General features: G+C 57.4%; 1 protein-coding gene across 2 annotated transcripts; it reads right to left on the bottom strand.

The window, feature by feature from the left end:
• Positions 1 to 347: 347 nt before the first annotated feature.
• On the bottom strand, positions 348 to 16,740 carry FHOD1 (formin homology 2 domain containing 1). Of its 2 annotated transcripts, XM_066327733.1 has the most exons (24): positions 16,519 to 16,740; positions 10,332 to 10,438; positions 10,131 to 10,195; positions 8,755 to 8,822; positions 8,562 to 8,667; positions 8,090 to 8,184; positions 7,562 to 7,673; positions 7,376 to 7,470; positions 7,144 to 7,287; positions 6,811 to 7,025; positions 6,547 to 6,657; positions 6,224 to 6,247; positions 5,465 to 5,518; positions 4,886 to 5,052; positions 3,724 to 4,643; positions 3,315 to 3,467; positions 3,001 to 3,183; positions 2,626 to 2,745; positions 2,312 to 2,473; positions 2,020 to 2,210; positions 1,755 to 1,947; positions 1,510 to 1,663; positions 1,248 to 1,424; positions 348 to 755 (listed from the first exon to the last, which is right to left on the bottom strand). In XM_066327733.1, the coding sequence occupies exons 1-24, from the start codon at positions 16,702 to 16,704 to the stop codon at positions 673 to 675; spliced, it is 3,885 nt and encodes a 1,294-aa protein (XP_066183830.1). In that variant the 5' UTR covers positions 16,705 to 16,740; the 3' UTR covers positions 348 to 672. The 2 variants fall into 2 exon arrangements, with proteins under 2 accessions (XP_066183830.1, XP_066183831.1); XM_066327734.1 differs by lacking the exons at positions 5,465 to 5,518; positions 6,224 to 6,247 and having other exon boundaries at positions 16,519 to 16,737.
• Between the last annotated feature and the right edge of the window lie 758 nt (positions 16,741 to 17,498).

Below are 17,498 nucleotides of genomic sequence, written 5' to 3'. Positions count from 1 at the left end.
TGGGTCTGGCTAAACCCCCCAGGGGAGGTTTGTAAAGGAGGGGTGAGGTGTGAGACAATTTTACTGTGCTGTGGCCTTGCGCTCGAGCCGCTGCTCCTGTCCTTGAGTGTGCAGCCTTGAGCCTGGCAGCAGTCCTTGCTCCTTCTGGAAAAGTCCCCAAGCTGTCCCGGTACAGAGGGGATCATGCTGTCCCTAGAGCAGCCACGGTGCCTACAGACCACAGGGCTGGCTGAGTGCTTGCCCCAGGGCACAAGGCTGGAAATGTGGGAGAAGGGATACTGGCTTGGCCAGGGAAGGAGTTTCACATCATTCTGGCCTCTCAGGCACAAGAACAAGAGACGCTGGCAGCATATAAGATAATTTTATTGTCACAGCAGCCATGGGCCAGACCCAGTTCCCAGAAGGGCTCTGGGTCCAGCCTCTCGACCCCTCTAATACTGTTGAGAAGATGAACCTTGAGCCTCCAAGCATGAGTGCTGAGCACCTTCCATCCCTGTCACCATGGAGTAGTTCTGGGGCACTCCCATCCTGCTGCCTGCACCTCCGGGAGCTGGAGGCCAGCTGGGACGAGTGAGGTGAGGCAAAATCTGTGGAGCGTGCCTATCCTGGAACTGCAGGGGCTGCCACCACGTCCTGCCCTGGGGCTGCTGGCAGTGGGGAGCAAGAGCCCCCTCAAACCTCCATGCCAGGTGCCTGCCCCAGGCCCAGCGCCTGCATCAGCTCATCGCTGAGCCCGCTCTTCAGCGTCCGCCGCACTGCCAACAGGAGAGGGTGGCACTGCAGCACAAGCAGCACTGGGTGCCACAGTCCCCACGCACTGGGGGCCTGCCCAGGCAGGGCTGGGGTAATGGGGTGCAGTGGCAGGGACCGGTCTCAGGGTACATCCTGTCTGGTGGGCTCAGCACGGCAGGTGGCTCGTGGGGAAAGAGCCAGATAGAACATGGGAAAAAGGACACAAAGGACAAGGCATGGGGGCAGAGCACAGAGACATGGAGATGGAACAGAAGACAGCAACAGGGACAGAATGTGAGGGAGTAGGGGATTGGGCAGAGCCTGGGAAGAGAGATGGGACAGGACATGGCAACAGAGACAAAGAGATGGGAACGGGTAAGGTGACAGGGACACAGAGCTGGGAAAAAGCAACTGAGCAGGGACACAGACGTGTTAGGGACATAGGGATGGGACAGAGTAGAGGAACAGAGCGTGGGAACAGAGATAGAACAGGGCACAAGGACACGGGGACTTACAGGATTTCCTATTGCCACGGGACCTCCTGCGCTCCTTGTTGGGGCAGGGTCGGGGGTTGGCATTGTGAGTCACTGATTTCACGAGCTGGTCCATGATTTCATCTGAAGGATCATCCGGTGAGCTGGGAACGTCCTCCTGGGCTGGAGAGCCCTGGGTGGGGGTGCCATGCCCTGTTCCTGCATGGGGACAATGTGGATGCTGGCACCAGCTGTTTCCAGCCAGCTGGGCATGCCTGGAGCTCCTTTGCCATCCTGCTCCTACCCTGGCTGGCTCGGCTGCGGCGGGAAGGGGCATCTGTGGGGGAGGTCAGCACAAGCTTCATGCTCTCGTGACCCGCTTCCATCTGCTCCTTGGGGCTGCTGGACACCACGGCAGGTGGCAGAACTGCCTCAGCAATGCCAGAGAACTTCTCAGTCTGCAGCGGGAGGAGAGGATGGTGTTGGGGACACGAGGAGCATCGCCTCCTGGTGGCACCCAGCCAAGCGTCCCCCTGAGTGTCCCCATACCTCGGTGATGAGCCGTCCCCGGGTCTTGCTGCGCTCGCGGTGGGCGGCGCGTTTCTTCTGCTGCTGCAGGACGCGCTCCCGGCAGGTGCGGTACTCCAGGGCGAACTCCCGCAGCAGTTTGCAGATGGACATCACCTTCACGTCCCGTGCCGCACTCGCTGGGTACCCCAGGTACAGCAGGAAGGAGTGAAACCTACGGGAACATCAGTCACAGAGGGCCACCAGCAGGACTGCAAGTTTCCTGCTGTGTCCCTGAGCCACCAACCTGTTGAGGACACGCCTGTGCACCACCTTCAGGACGACGATGCGCTGGGTGCTGTCCTTGAGGAATTCTGTCAGCTTGGTCTTCAGCACTGGCTTGGTCTCATGCTTGGCAATAACCTTCAGGTTGTGCCAGGAGGCCCTGCACCTCCGCTCCAGCTGCACCAGGCTGTTGGCCAGCTCTTCAAAGTCAACCTGGGAAGAATGAGATGTCAGTCCTTGGCCATGCTGGTGAAGCCAAGCAGCCACAGGACCCACACCCTCCCCTTGCCCGGATGTCACCTGCCTTGCCTCACCTTGGCGGAGCGCGTGATAGAGGCAATTTCTGAGTAGAGATCAGTGGTTTCTGGAAACTTCTCTACCACCATCTGGCAGAGATGGTAGAGCAGGGACTGCCGGTGCACTGTGTCCTTCACTTCTGAGACCTTCTCCAGGTAGCCAAGCTCAAAGCCTCTGCTCTGAAACCAAATGGACTCAGCAGGGGCTCTCCTCCCTACTCCAGCAGACCTCCAGTGTGCAGATCCACTGGGTCCCCATCAGCACCTCCCAACTCCCCACAGACCCTTCTAGGTGCCCACACACCATGGCTGGTCCTCACCCTGCTCCTCACCTGGGAACCATTCAAGAAGTTGCCCATGGCCAGCAGTGTGGCCAAGATGCACTTGAACGTGTGATTTCTGGCCAGCTGCTCCATGCCTACCTTCAGATCAAAGAGCGGCTCTGCGATCTCCTGGGTGAGAGGAGAAGCAGGTGAGATCCCTTGGCCACTCTCTCCCTTGGGAGCTTCAGCATTCACCCATGAGGACCACCACCTCTTGATCAATCCAAGCCCATGCTTGCCTTGGGGACCTGCAGCCCATCCCCAACCAGGATGGCACCTCCCATGTTTGGATATGACTGGTCCTCACCAGAAACATGCTTGGCTCAGTGCTGGGGAGTCAGTGGTGGGAAGGCAGAGGAGACATGGGGTACATGGCTCTGTTACCTGCTCCAGGCTCTCATAGTCCAGCTTGAATGCCCAGAGCTGGAGCCTGGCAGTGAGGTCACTGATGGAAGACAGGGAGAGCAGGAACTGCTCTGCAGAGCCCAAAGGCACATCAGGATTGGCCAACTGGGCCTCCTGGATCTTCTGTTTTTCCTCCTCAGTTGGGACCATGGTTAGGATTTTCTGGAGCAGGGAAAGGGTAAGGTGACATAGAGGGATATGTCAGACCTCATATACAGGATGTGTCACCCCAGGCATGAACATCTCCCAGCCTGGGGGAATGGACCTCAAGAGCTTGCATCTCTTGTGCTCACCTCAATCCCTTCCTTACTGACTGCAAACTCATCAAAGTTGAGCACGGCTGTCTTGATTATATGGATGGGCGGCAGGACAGTGAGACCAATGTTGATGGCATTGCTCCTCTTGGGGTCCAACACCACCACCACCTTCTTCCCATCAATGGCTTTCTGCAAAGAGGACAGGATGGATGGGGACAGTCAGACAAAGTCCTCACCTTTATGAATTTATGAACATGGGGAACCAGGCAGTGAGCCAAACCAAATATGTGCACTGCCCATAATCATGCCCACTGAGCCTCCAGGCTTCGAGTGCCCATCCTTGACATAGGGTAGAAGTGACAGTGCATGCTGAAGATCCCCACAGGAACCCACAGGCTTCCTCCCACCCCACAAGTCCCCTTGGCCCATGGATGCTCACTGGTACCTTTGAGGTTGGCGCTTCTTTTGACCGTGATTCAAAGAGATGCTCCAGTTTGGCAGCATTGACCTCGACATTCTGCAAGGATGCCCAGAGTGTCCCTTGGCCAAACCTGCCAGGCCCCACAGTGCCATCCAGCTGCTTCAGCTCCTTCCAGAAGAGCTTCACTGTCCTCTTCTTCTTGGCCTGGGAGGGGCCATCTGTTGTTGAGGGACCTGGCAGGCCTGGTGGGGGTGGGCAGCCAGGGATTGCAGGAGGTGGAGGTGGAGGTGGTGGGCAACCAGGGAGGGTGGGAGGTGGTGGTGGACAACCAGGGAGGGCAGGAGGGGGAGGTGGTGGGCAACCAGGGAGGGAAGGAGGTGGAGGTGGTGGGGGTGGACAACCAGGGAGGGCAGGAGGTGGAGGGGGAGCCATGAAAGTTCCAGCACTCATTGCTTCAATGCCAGGATGGAGGAAAGACCCATTGGTCATTGTCCCCGTGTCCAGAATGTCAAAATCTTCTTCTTCCCCCAAATCAGTGAAGTCCAGGTCCTTGATCTTCAGCTGCACGGGGATGGTCTCCAGGCGCTCCCATGTCAGCTCTGTGTCCTTTTTGATGGGCATCATCCCAGTGTTCTCCAGCTTCTGCGTGTGGGTCTCGTCATCTATGCTGGACATGGCACGCACCAGCTTGGCATGGGCACTGGCTACTGGCCCATCTGGAGCCCTGCCACGGAGCCGGGCACTCTCCTGCTCCTGGCTGCTACTTCCCTTGGTGTCCATCTCCACCTCACCCTGGATCCGGGGGGATAAAGGCATTTCATGGAACACTTTCTCCCTCCCCGACTCTGAGGAGCCCTTGGCATAGAGCATGTCCAGCATAAACTTGGTGTCAGAGGAGATGGTGCTGCAGGAGTCAGTGGCATCAGATCGAGCCAAACGAGATCCTGCAAGAGAGAGGGAGAAGCTGGGACAGTCTGCTTGGAGGGGGCAGGTGGTGCTGGGCTCAGTGTGGAGTTGGAGCCTGCTGCACAGTGCGGTGTGCTCAGATGCTGGAATTTTGAGCAAGGAGGTACCACCAGCTCCTCCAAGGCTCTGTGTGTCACAGATACAGGCGTGGGATGGGGACTGAGGGGCCACTAATCTGCACTCCAGGTGAGCTGGGAACACATGACCTGGCAGCACCTACTTATGTTGGGTGGCTCCATCCTGGAATCAGAGCTGCCGTGGTCTCTTTCCCATGCAAGAGCAGTAGGATGCTCCAGTGTAGTATCGCTGAGGACATCAAGCCGTCCCTTGGCCATGGAAGAGATCTTCTCCTTCTGGGCTGCAGCCAGGTTCTCCAAAAAGCGAGCTCTGCAAGATGGGGTAGATGTTGGCTGGGAGCAAGGCAGGGATGGGGACAACAGGGACAACTGACAAACCACACCATGCCACACTGCACAATCAGTCCCACAGCACAGAAACCCCCTGCACTGGCCACACTGAATCAGGGACACCAAGGATTCAACCTCCTCTCAGCCCTGCAGAGAGGTGATGGCCCCATGGCTGTGCCAACAGGGTGCTGCTGTCACCAGATGGTCCCAACAGACCTGGTCCTCACTGCAACCCTCATCCAAAAGCTGCAAAACCCAGGAGAGTACCAAAGCAGAGACTTGAGGGCACACTCCTGCTCCTCATGCCCTGTGTGGCTGGAGCCCAGATACCTCCAGCCAGGTACCAGTCCAAGGAAGCGCATGCCTAGAGACACACGCATGCCTCTACTTACTCAAACTTCTTCAAAATAGGCTTGTCCCCATGCAAGGAGGGGGCATCCTCCCGCCTGAGGGAAAACAGGGGTTAGCCCCCACTGCTGGCAAACCCCCAGGGCTCATGTGTCCTGCACACACCCACCTGGTAGCCCTCCAGTGTGGAACCCTTGCCCCACGGCCCCAGGGTTCACAGGGAGCCAGGAGAGCCCTGGCGAGTCCCTTCCTACCCAGGCACCATGTGGCATCATGTGCTGGAGAGATGGGACATTGTCTCCTGCACCAGGCCGAGACACCTGGAGTGGGTTGTTCCACCTCCAGCAAGGACACCTCAGCCCAAAGCAGGGATCAGAGGGGGCCATATCCTGTGGGGTGATGGGGGAGCAGGTTGGGGTCCCACAGGTAGGACTTGAAGGGGAGAGGCAAGGGATGGGGGCAGCAAGGTGGGTGCAAGTGCCTGCTCCCCCCACAGCATCATAGGATAGGGCAAGGGAAAATTAATAGGACATTAAGCTGAAAGAGAGTAGGTTTAGGATATTGGATATTAGGAAGAAATTCTTCCCTGTGAGGGCGGTGAGACACTGGCATGGGTTGCCCAGAGAAGTTGTGGATGCCCTATCCCTGTAAGACCAGGCTCAATACTTCAAGCAGCCTGGTCTAGTGGAAGCATTGGAACTAGAGGATTTTTAAGGTCCCTTTCAACCAAAACTGTTCCAGGATTCTATGACTCTATGATCATGCTGGGAGGGAGCACTCACATGCAGAGCCCAGGCACTTACCAGACAGGGGCAGTTTGGTGCAGCCTGCAAAGGAAAGACAGAAAGAGTGGGCAGAGGAGAGGGCAAGCGTGGGCAGAGAGAATAAGAGGAGCTGGAGCAGAGCTGTGCATGCCCGAAGGATGCCTTGGAGTCCCTGGCTGGACCCTTTAATACCTGCTGCCCCCTGCCCCCTCATACATCTCTCCAGCTCCAGTGTCCTCCCAGACTGTTTCCCCCAGGGGAAAGGCAGAGTGTGCCCTGGGATGGACACACCTCATGCTCCTGGGAGCTCATCCTGCTGCCCTGAGGGACCTCCATGCACCCAGCCCCTCCTGGCTCCTTACTTGTAGACGCTGCGCTCTCCTGGGCACAGGGTCTGCTCCTTCTCAGCCCGGGGGGAGGCCAGGGCCAGCCGCACGCTGGAAGTGCTGTTGTAGATGCTGGTGGGACAGGGTCTGGAAGAAGTTGACAGGGACTGAGAGCAGGTCTCACAGGACTGCTCTCCACCCAGGCACCAGCAATGCATCCAAGTGCTGCTTATGCAGCATCTCGGTGTCTTCACCATCACAGGAGCATCCCCACCACAGGACACCTCCAGCTGCACTTACTCTGCTGGGCTGCTTGGTGCAGGGACAGGCAGGATGTCCTCAGCTGGGGGCTCCTTTGGAGTGCCAGGAGACCCCAGGAGTGGCTGGGCATCAGCACTGGAATCCTGGGAGCCACCATGGGATCGCCACCCACGCCGGCCCTCGTCTGTCCTTCTCCGCTCTTTGCGTCCCCCTGGAGGCGGCTCTTCCACATCATCCTCCAGCTTGAGAGCACTCTGTGGAGGGACCAGGGGCTTGGTACCAGGCACAGCAGCATCCCTGCCACCCCATGCACTCACCCTCCCTGCTGGAGGCAGGTGGCACGTGGCCAGATCCTGCTGGAGCCCCGCTCACCTCGTAGAGTGTGAACTGCTGCTTCAAGTCGAGGTCAGTGCCCTTGCTGCCCAGGTACTGCTGCACCACCTGCTCCATGCCCTGCTGCTCCAGGCAGTCGGTCACATCGTAGAAGGTGTCCTGGTCTGGGAGAGCTGCCAGTGTCTGGGCAGAATCAGAGGGATGCTGCTGGCACCGGGGTGACCCACACTGAGCCCCAGCAGTGTGGCACCACGGGGACACCCCCACAGACCTTGTTGATCAGTGTCATGGTGAACACCAAGAGCTCCGTGTCAACCCCGTTGCGCTGCTCCAGGATGGCCATTAGGTTGGACCATGGACAGGCACCTGGGAGAAGAGGCATGAACAGGTGACATGCAGGCCACAGGGGACACTGTCCCCCAACAGAGACCTCGCAGGAGGCTGGAGCTGCACTCACCTCTTGCCTGGTCCACGGCATTGACGGCGCGGATGAGCAGCAAGGCGTTGGGCTCTGTGTACTCCACAAACACCAGGAGCAGCTTCAGTGCTGTCTTCACCACCAGGCGAAACTGGGACAAGGGATGGCAGCTGGGACAGCAGCAGTGACAGAAACCTGCCAGTGTGCTGCTGGGGCACTGTGGGGTGGCTGTGCCCATGCCCCAGGACTGGGAGCTCTGCCATGGGGCCAGGAATCTGCAGCTGGGAGGCTGATGGTCAAGAGGCACTGGGAAGGGACCTGGAGCAGGAGTGTCTTACTCAAGCCCTGTGCCTGGGAATTGGTCACATCTGGATGGGGTGATCTGCAGATCCTGAGCGACTTTCAGATGGCTGGGAGCAGGACCCAACACAAGCAAAGGAACCAGAGTACCAAGCCCAAAGGCAGTGAAGTACATCCTCTGAGGGATGGTGCAAGGGGACAGCCAGAAGCAGGGAAGGGGGTGCAGTGGAGAGCACAGGCAACCCCCCAAGAGCAACAGGCACTCACTGGGCTTCCTGACAGCGTGTACAGCCACTGGACGGTCTCGTTGTGGTTGATGACCCCCTGCATCCCATCCACAAAGAGCATGATCTGGCTCAAGGCTGCAAGGCAGAGAGTGGGCAGGCTGATGGTGCAGCAGGCAGGGGCTGGGAATTCCCATCCCTGCACAGCATCACTGCAGCAAAGGCAATGTCTGCCTGCTGGGAAGGCAGAGTAGCCCTGGCAGACTTTCTGGCTCGCCCACCCTGAGTGCCAGCCTTCCTCCCTGGGGATAAACATAGAATCCTGGAATGCTTTGGGTTGGAAAGGACCTTAAAGACCCATTCCAACTCCCCTGCCACAGGCAGGGACACCTTCCATTAGACCAGGTTGCATCAAAGACCCATCCAACTTGGCCTTGAACACTTCCAGAGATGGGGCATCCACAGCTTCTTTAGGCAACCTGCTCCAGAGGTTTGCCCTGTGCCCAAGTACCAACCCCGGAGGATGTAATTCTGGTAGTTCTGGTCGGCCTCTGCCCCCACTTTGATCAGGCACGTCAACCCCTCCAGGTTCACAAACTCTGGCACCAGGTCCTTGTCCTCCTGTGGGGATAAGACCAAGTGTTGACCGCAGTGTGGGGTGGGCAGCCAGCCCTGGGGGAACTCCTGCCCCACCCTGCACCAGCTCACCTGGAAGAGCTGCTTCAGGGAGAAGAGGGACCTCCGCAGCTCCGGCCCCTGTGAGTTGTACAGCTTCTCTAAGAGGAAGGGAGAGATGTGCTGTGAGTGGCTCACTGCTGAACAAGGGCTTCCAAATGCTCCCAGCTTCCTGGGAAAGCCCCGCATCCTGACTTATCTTGATCCCTGTGCCATCACCCCAGCATTGCCCCAGCTGTGGGACACACTGGCTGGAAGCAGCTGCTGCTCTAAAACTACGTATTTCAGCCCTCCCACTTTCCTTCTTCCCCTCTTTTTCTGACCAGCAATGACACAAATATCCCCTCTGGCTTCCTGTGCAGAAACCTAAACAGGAACACAGGCAGGAGGTTGAGCTACTTTTAGCCCTCCCTCCCTGGGCACAGCCATGCCATGGTTCCAGAATTCCCAGCAGCGCCAAGGCTTGGGAAAAACCACAGGATGGGGATAGGAAGGCCAGTAGTGTGACACAGGTTGCTCAGGGACAGGACTGTCACTGGGCTGGAGACTGTGTGCATATGGGAGTGGTGCCTGCAGGCAGGAGCCAGTGTGGAGCAGCTGGGGCATTGGGAAGCTGGAAAACCCCACGAAGACACCAAAGCCATTAGGAGCCAGCACTTCCCACATGCAAAAATTGAGTTAACCACGCATCTCAACTTTAGAGCTGTAACAAGCTAAAAACAAGATGTCCAAGTAGTCCTCCAGACGTGCCCTGTAAAACAGTGTCCTGGCAGCCTCCTCCACTCGCTTATCAGCTTGTCAGAGAGCTGAGAGGAAAGGCAGAGCTGCTGGGAGGAAAAGCAGAAGAGCTCAGGGCTCAGACAGAGCCTGGGAACTGCTGGCAAAGAGCACGACCATGACCCTGACCCTGAGCTTCCTGCACCTTCCTGCATGGTTAAACTGCAGCCTTGCACAGACAGCTGATGCCCATCTGGCATCACTCTGCTTAGTACTTGTTTTCCCGCTGCCAAAGAGAAAAAAAAAAAAAGGCTTGAGACTCCTGAATATTTTGCAGGACCTCAGAGCAAGTTGCCTGAACCATGGCAGCACTTTCTGCTGTGCAAGAGCCCCTTGTTTATGTCTTCACAGCTATATTTAGAGCTTGCCTGAATGACCCAGAATAACTGCAGTGGGTGGTGGGCTCCCAGCCCGAGAGGTAAAAGTCCTGATCTCTGAGGATGGAGGGGATTAACCCAGCGGGTACGCCATGAGGACCACGTCCCCTGGTCTCTGGGAGGGGTTATGGGGTGGAAGCAGCCCTCTCCATCACAAAAATCCCTGGCCAAAACTCACTGCAGAGGCCAAACCTCCACCATCCAGGGCGGAGGAGCTGCTGGACCAGCCTGGAGGAGGGAGCAGCCCCGACTCACCGATGATGGCGTGGACTCGGACGGAGAGCTGCGTGCGCAGGATCAGGGTTGGCCGTCTCCCCTTCCTAAAGCAGAGGAGAATTCCGTGTGAGTGCCTGCAGTGGGATCACCACAGCCCCTGGCTCCTTGCCCACAGTGTTCACAAACACACCTGTGGGGTGCCTGTGTCCCCACAGGACTCAGGTAGCCCATGTGCCTCACCTGACCTCCTCATAGAAACCCTCCAGATCATCCTTCTGTTCCAGCAGGGACAAGTCGAGGTCCAGGTAGTGTCCAGAGGGTGAGACCTGCAGCGTGCAGTCCTCCAGCTGCGGATGCAGACAGCCAGGCTGAGCACCCATGCCCACCACAGCCCTACTGGCTCCCAGAGTATTCCCAGGTCACCCTCCTGCCCACAATGAACTCAGCTGGCAGACACATCCTGGAGTGGGGTGGCATGTCCCACCTGTCCCCAGTCACTGGCTCTGCAGAGAGATACCCCAGAACCTCCTGTCTCAGCCTGGTGCTGATTGTGGAGAAACATGGAGCCCCAGGCTGGAAAAGGCTGAGTGAGGGCAGTCCTGCCACCATCGAGCTCTCTGGCAATCCCTGCTTGGGAACTATGGCAGAGGTTGACTGGCTCCCTGGGGCTCCCCTTAGTCAGCAGGGCGGAGACTGGGGCAGGATCCATCTCCTCCCAGGGCTGGCAAATTGCCCCTGCCTGCAGGGACTGGGTCTGAGGGAACTGTCAGGCACCCAGTCCAGCCAGGGGCACCCCAAAGCAGGGCAAACCCCTGGGATTTGACTCACACCCTTTGACTCAGCCCAGAGCCACATGGCATCTTCCGTCAGGATTTGGATAAGCACAGCCCTGAGACAAGGCTGGGGCAAGGGCATCCTCCCAGAAAGTCCGTGCACAGCGACCATGATGTACAGCCAGTGAGCACGGCACCCACAAAGTCCATGAGGCACCCTGGAGCCAGCAGCACCCCACAGTAGCCAGGCATGTCTTCTGGGATGTGGCAATTCACCCTCGAGGCATGAGTAGAAGCAGAGGGAGGGCAGTGCCAGCGCCTTGCCTCCCCTGCACATCTGGATCTGTTCCTAAAGCATTTGCAATTCTCCTGCCCCACCCTCTCCCTGCTCACCCCACTCCGAGGAACAGATCTGCACGGCAGGAGCTGAGGACTGGGGATAAAACCCCATTACTAAAGCTGCTCGTGGTGCAAACAAGAGCAAGCAGAACAAGCAGCAATAGGAGAGAGAAGTAGGGATCCATCAGCCATCCAAACCCCACCTCAATTTCAGCCCCAAACTGCAAAAGCTCCGAGCACAGTCCTGTGGCTGAGGAGCTCAGATGGGAACAGTCACAGCCTCTCTGCCTTTCCCATCAATGTCCTTCCCCACTGTGGCCCTGGAGACCCCACAGCAATATTGGGTATGGCTCCTGAATCTCACTGGGATTCCTTTCCATGACATTCCCATGTCCTTCCATCCCCACATTGTGCAGAGCTCACTCATACGAATTCACTGTGAGTGTGACATCAATACCAGACGATAAAGTAAAATGCCACATGCATTGAAGTAAGGAACACAGACCACGCCTCGGGATAATGGGCAATTTGGTGGGGCAAATTGTTGTTGGGTTGGATGTTGATGTGTCCCACTCCACTTCCCGTGGTCACTGGCCACGCCAGCCAGCCATGGCAACGTGCAGCAAACACAGGCTGCTGGCACTGGACAGGCACTCCTGGCTGCCAGCTCTGCCTTCACAGCCTGAGTCTCTAACACTGACCCCACACAGGATTTGCCCACTAGGGAATGCTTCAATTCCTCCACAGGCTGTCTTGTATCCCTGCATCTACCTGGACATCCCTGCATCCAGCCAGACAATCCTGAATACTTCTGGGCCTCCTCCCAGACATCTCTGTATCTTCCTGGCAACCCCTGCATCTACAGACACATTTCTGCCAGCCTCTTGGGTATCCCCTCAACATATCCCTGCATCCACCCAGGCATTCAAAGACAGCAAGGAGCAAAGCACCCCCAGTACAAGAGCCTTGCCTTCTCTGGGCTGCCACAGCCCCAGCAAGGCAGAGTTAACATCCCCAGCTCCTTGGGGGTGGTGACATGTCCCAGCTGGCAGGGGGAGGCCAAGCCCCTGGGACCTGACCCCGCGTACTTCCTGTGTGAGCTTGGCAACGTTTCCCACTAGGGATGCTCCTGGGGATGGAGAGAGGCTGTCTCAGGCCCCTGTTGCCCTGCCAAAAATCCTGGGCAGCACTTCCATGCCAGGGAGCAGCAACTCTCCCAGGGCCAAGGGTTATTCAGACAAGGGGTTTATACCCTGTAGGACCAAGCAGGGATCTCAGTGTCACACTGCTGGGGGCAGCAAGTTGGGATCACAGGTTACTGACAGCTCCTAGTGCAGGGGGATTCATCTGTCTCCTGTCTGGTAAACCACTATAAAATGAGCCAGACTTTGAGGGCAATGGGGACTTGAGGAGAAAGCAAAGCTGGGAGAGGAGAGTATCCCATGCTCACACATCCAGCCTGCAGCTCCTGGGAGTCCCAGCCACCTTGCAGAAGGATGGATATCCTTCACCCATGCACAGGGAGGTTTTGGTGTCTTGCTGAGGACACGATGCTGGTGCCAGCCCTGACGTATAACAAGGACCCATGATCTGGGGAAGGTTTTGGTCTGTGTTGAATGCCCCATCCCTGGAAGTTTTCAAGGCCAGGATGGATGGGACTTGGAACAAGAGGTCTAATGGAAGATGTTCCTGCTCATGGCAGCAGGGTGGAACAGGATAATCCCTTTAAGGTCCCTTCAAATCCAAACCATTCAAGCATCCAATGGGGGTGTGATGGAAACCTCCCCACCTCCAATATGGAGACAACATCCATGCACATCACCCACCACAGCATCACATTTTCCTGCTCACCCCTATCACAGCATCCCCACATGGAAGGATGCTCTAAGACCAGGCAGTGAATATCCTCTTTATCTGCCAGCAAAGGAAACACTTTTACCCCCTTTCTAACACTTTCTTTTTGCAGTAACCACAACTTCCCAACATTGCTGCAGCTCTTCTAGAAAGGCTATGGGGAAATTACAGAGAAAATATATTATTTAAATATAGTAGGCAGCCGTGAAACACAAGGCACTGACAAGTCAGAAAGCCCTGATATCAGCAGCTGCTGCTCATCCTCCCAAAACAGGGGCTGTTAGTTTATAGAGCTACACCAGCCACAGGACCAGCCACAGGACCAGCCACAGGACCAGCCACAGGACCAACCCTAACCCCAGCCAAGCACATTCACCACAATTTAGTTGCAGGGCTAAGAGGGTGTCAAGGTGCTTATCTACTCCTGCATGATGGATGGCAGCAAATGGATGAGAACACTGCCACTGCCTTATGGGGGCAGAGAATAATGCCCAAGCCAGGAGAGATCTCTGGAGGTCACACAGAATCGGCCCAGAAGTGCAAACTTGCTTCCCTCTCAAAGCTCCTCCAGCTGGACTCCTTGCTCATTAACAGAGCTCTTGTTGCTTGTCAACAGACCTGTGGCAGTGGGAGGACCCCAGTCCTAGGCAGCAGTTGGTGTCCTGGAAAAGCCGTGGCATGAATGCCTGGCTGCAGCTTCCTTCCCAGGATCCATGCAAGGATGGTGTTGGGGGCTGGGGGAGCACTGGGGGCTGCTGAGCACCAACACCCAGCACCGCTGATGACCCCTCCTCACTGCTTTCATGCCTTCCAGAGGTTAGGTGGGGCAAAGACCCTCACCAAAACTCTCCTCAAGCCTGTTAGGAAACAGAGGGCAACAGGGCTGTGGGATAGGGATTGCACACTTCACACACAGAGATTGCCCCACCAGGACGCCTATTGAGCACAAGAGCTCTCAGCAAGCTTATGGCACTGAGGCCAGCGACCTGTTTGCTCTTCCCAGATTTCCGGGGGAGGAAGAAGAATGCAAAACATCAGTTTTACAATTGTTTGGAAAAATCCCCAGATCCAGAGGTGAGATAGTGTAGTGCTCAAGGGAGGCAAGGGAGTGCAGGGGCCTTTGGGGTCTTAAAGGACAGCCAAAAAAATCTGCCCTGTCAAAACCTGCCTGCAGAGGTTCAGAAAACGCCCACGCCCTGCCCAAGCATCACCCAAGGGTACTAGAAAAATGCTGGAAATCGGGAGAAGATAGTATCAGCCTGGAGGCAAACAATGCAGCAGCAGCAAACAAAACAGGAAGGTATTTCCAAGTACAAACACACTTCCCAGAGAGCATGAAAAAGCCATTAGTGACAAGTCATGTTCAGGGAGAGGAAGGAGCAAGGGTGTCATGGGACAGGACAGGCTATTGAAGGCAGTGATGCTTCCAACAGAAACCTCTTGCTCTTCATCTCTAAGCTATTCCCAGCACAGGGAACTGCTCAGATGGACCCAGCAAGGGTAGGACTCAGCTGCTCTCCCATGGCAGCTCATCCCCTGGGTGCCCACGGTTCAATCTTCCTCCAATGATGAGGGTACCCCAGCCCAGCTCCCTCCTGGCTGCTGCATCCTCTTCAAGTGCTCAGCAGGTCCAGGCATGCTGCCCAGCAGGACTAACCTGGCACCAGGCACCCACGGCGGAACTTTTTTACAGCCAGCTCCTTGGGAAAAATCCGACTGTTCGTTTACTAATTCTAGGGCGGTGACTAATGGAGCTGAGTGTTACCTGGCACAAAAGTCACCAGGGGAGGCCTTGGCTGGTCATGCCAGGGGAATGGCATCTGCATGGCTCCACAGGTGCCAGCTCTGAATTTCGACTGAACTGGGTGGTTTGGGAGACTGACCTCACTCCACAGCCTGTAAATCCCTGTGCAGGAGGCTCCCAATGAACACATTTACTCAAGCAAACCACTCAGCATCCCAGCTTGTCAGGTGGGACATTGTGCAGCCCTTGCTGCCTCAGAGAGTGCTATGTGGTAAAGGCAGCATGGTTCATAACCTATAAAATCCGGAAATCTGGTTTATGAACCCAGAACAAGATCCAGGCTGTTCACCTATGATCTCATTGGGAGTCATGGGATGATACAGGGAAACTACAGGAAAAAAAAAATATCCAGAGCTTGGCTGAGGCAGAGAACAGAGCCTGAAATCCCAGGATCAACACGCTTCTGCTGGGCACAGGACCTCCTAGCAACGCTCCTGCCCTTGGGAACGCAGTGTCCAGTCTCCCCTCCCCCTCCCACTGCCCCGTGCCACCATGGCAGCACTCCGGGCTGGCGATCCCGTTACAGCCAGCTCCTGCCCAGGGAGCACAGCACACGCCTGAAATTTGAGTTTGCTCCATTCGTCATGTCTCCAGGCTGTTTGTTCCCAAACAAACTCCCTTTAGTCACTGCCTAAAAATCCCATGACGGCGATGACATGAGACGCTGCTTCTTTGCTCCAAGAAATATAAAAAGGGGAATAAAAGGGAGGGGGTTTTTTTGTGCAGGCAAAGGTCTCAAAGTGATCCCCTCTCCCCCGGAAGGCCAGCAGGCTCAGTGTCAGGCACATGGAGCTGATTTTCCCCCTCCTGCTGCCCCATCTCTCTGCTCCAGCTCTGACTCCAAAATCCCCCAGCCAGCTGGGGTTCCTGCCTCCCTTCCCTGCGCTCCTGTAGTGCTGCAAGATGGAGATGCTCAGCTATTGCCAAGCTCTGCTGGGTCCCACATTCCTAAGGAAGAAAAGAAGCCTGTCCCCATCGTGAGAAGGATGCTCCGAGAGCAGCACGCCCACAGGAGATACACAGGGAGGGTACCCTGTCTCCCCTGTCTCCTCCACTTCCCAGCACGACACAGACTTGAAGACACACAAACAAGACACGGTGCCTCGCTTCACATTCGGCCTCCTGCCTTCCTTCCAGCCGAAGGAAATTGCTCAGCATGAATTTCCGTACTGTTCTCTGGTGACAAAGCTGCTGCCGGACCGGTGAGATGAGGGGCTGGTGAGGGGCTGCAGGGGCTGGTGGCCCTCCGCCCCCATCATCACCTCTCCAAGTTCCAGGTGCCGCAGAAAGCAGGAACACTGGAAGGGATCCCAGGTGGAGACGGTGTGCTCTGCCCACGGTTGCCGGCGTGGAAGCGCGAGGCCGGAGGGGAACACGCTGCCTGACTCAGCCCCGACGACACGGGATGGACGCCTGCCCTCATCCTGCTTCCCCCTGCTAGAGTTCCTGCTTGCTCTGCGCAGCACATCCTCTTCTTCCCGCCGGTCCATTCGGGGCTGGCATCTCCGGCAGTGGCTCACAAATCCCGCCGTGACTCACACCGGGAGCGCTGCCCGGCACACACCGCCCGATCCCTCGTTCCCCGGTCCCCTCTATGCAGCGATCCCCAGCCCGTCTCCCGCCCGCTGCTTTCCCCGCCGCCCCCGTCCCCGCTCACCGGCAGCGGGGCCCCGACCAGGCGGTGCAGCGCGGGCAGCTGCGCCCCGAGGGCCAGCGCCTCCTCCACGGCGTAAACCGGGGCTCGTCGGGGCTCGGGGAAGCTGCCGAAGGCGAAGGGATCCGCGTCCTCCAGGTACTGCACCCGGCACGGCACCGTCGCCTCCGCCGCCTCCGCCACCGCCATGTCCCCGCCGCCGCCGCGGCCCCGCGCCACTCCGCAGCGGGGACTGACACGGCCGCAAGCCCAGCCCACATCGTCACTTTTTTTCCCTCCTTTCGTCCCGGAGAGGCAAGCTCGGGGCTCGGCACGCCCCCCCGCGGCATCAAGAAAGGATGATCCAGGCTTCGGGATGCTCCAGCCTCTGGGGGGCTCCACTGGAACGCTCCGGCATCAGGGACGCTCCAGGCCTCGGAGGGATGCTCCGGGTTCTGCCGGGCTCTATCAGGGTACCCCAGTATCGAGAATCGCCAGCCCCCAGGTTGCTCTGGCGTCGGGGGTGCTCCAGGCTCTGTGGGGCACCACTGGGATGCTTTGGGATGCTCCAGGCCCCGTGAAGCTCCAGGCTGCTCCGGGGGGCCGGGTGGGTCTGCTTGGCCCAGGTGAGCTGGAGCACGGATGGGCAGCTGGGCTCAATCTCCCCATCCTGGGGCAGGGGGGAAGCAGCACAGGATGAACTTCCTGGATCCAGGAGTGTGGTGGTGCTACCCTGGAAACGGGGCATACTGAGATCAAACTGCAAAGAAAAGCTTGTATAAAACCCATTTTACTTTCTTTTTGACAGATTACCCGGACAATGACAATTATCAGATGTGATGGAGTGGTGTGCAGGGAGCTTTCCCCTTGCTGCTGTCTCCAGCCTGCATTTCCCAGCCATCAGCTTCTGCTGGTAGCACATTTGTACCCAGGCAGAGAGATGGGATAAAGGAAGTGTCCTGTGGCCATTCCTACCCGGCCAATGGGCTCAGCCTGGCACTCAG

Source organism: Sylvia atricapilla, chromosome 12 (genome assembly GCF_009819655.1).
Source record: "Sylvia atricapilla isolate bSylAtr1 chromosome 12, bSylAtr1.pri, whole genome shotgun sequence".
Classification (NCBI taxonomy): Eukaryota; Metazoa; Chordata; class Aves; order Passeriformes; family Sylviidae; genus Sylvia; species Sylvia atricapilla.
Note: the sequence above shows the minus strand (reverse complement) of the source record. Positions and strands in the feature narration are given on the sequence as shown.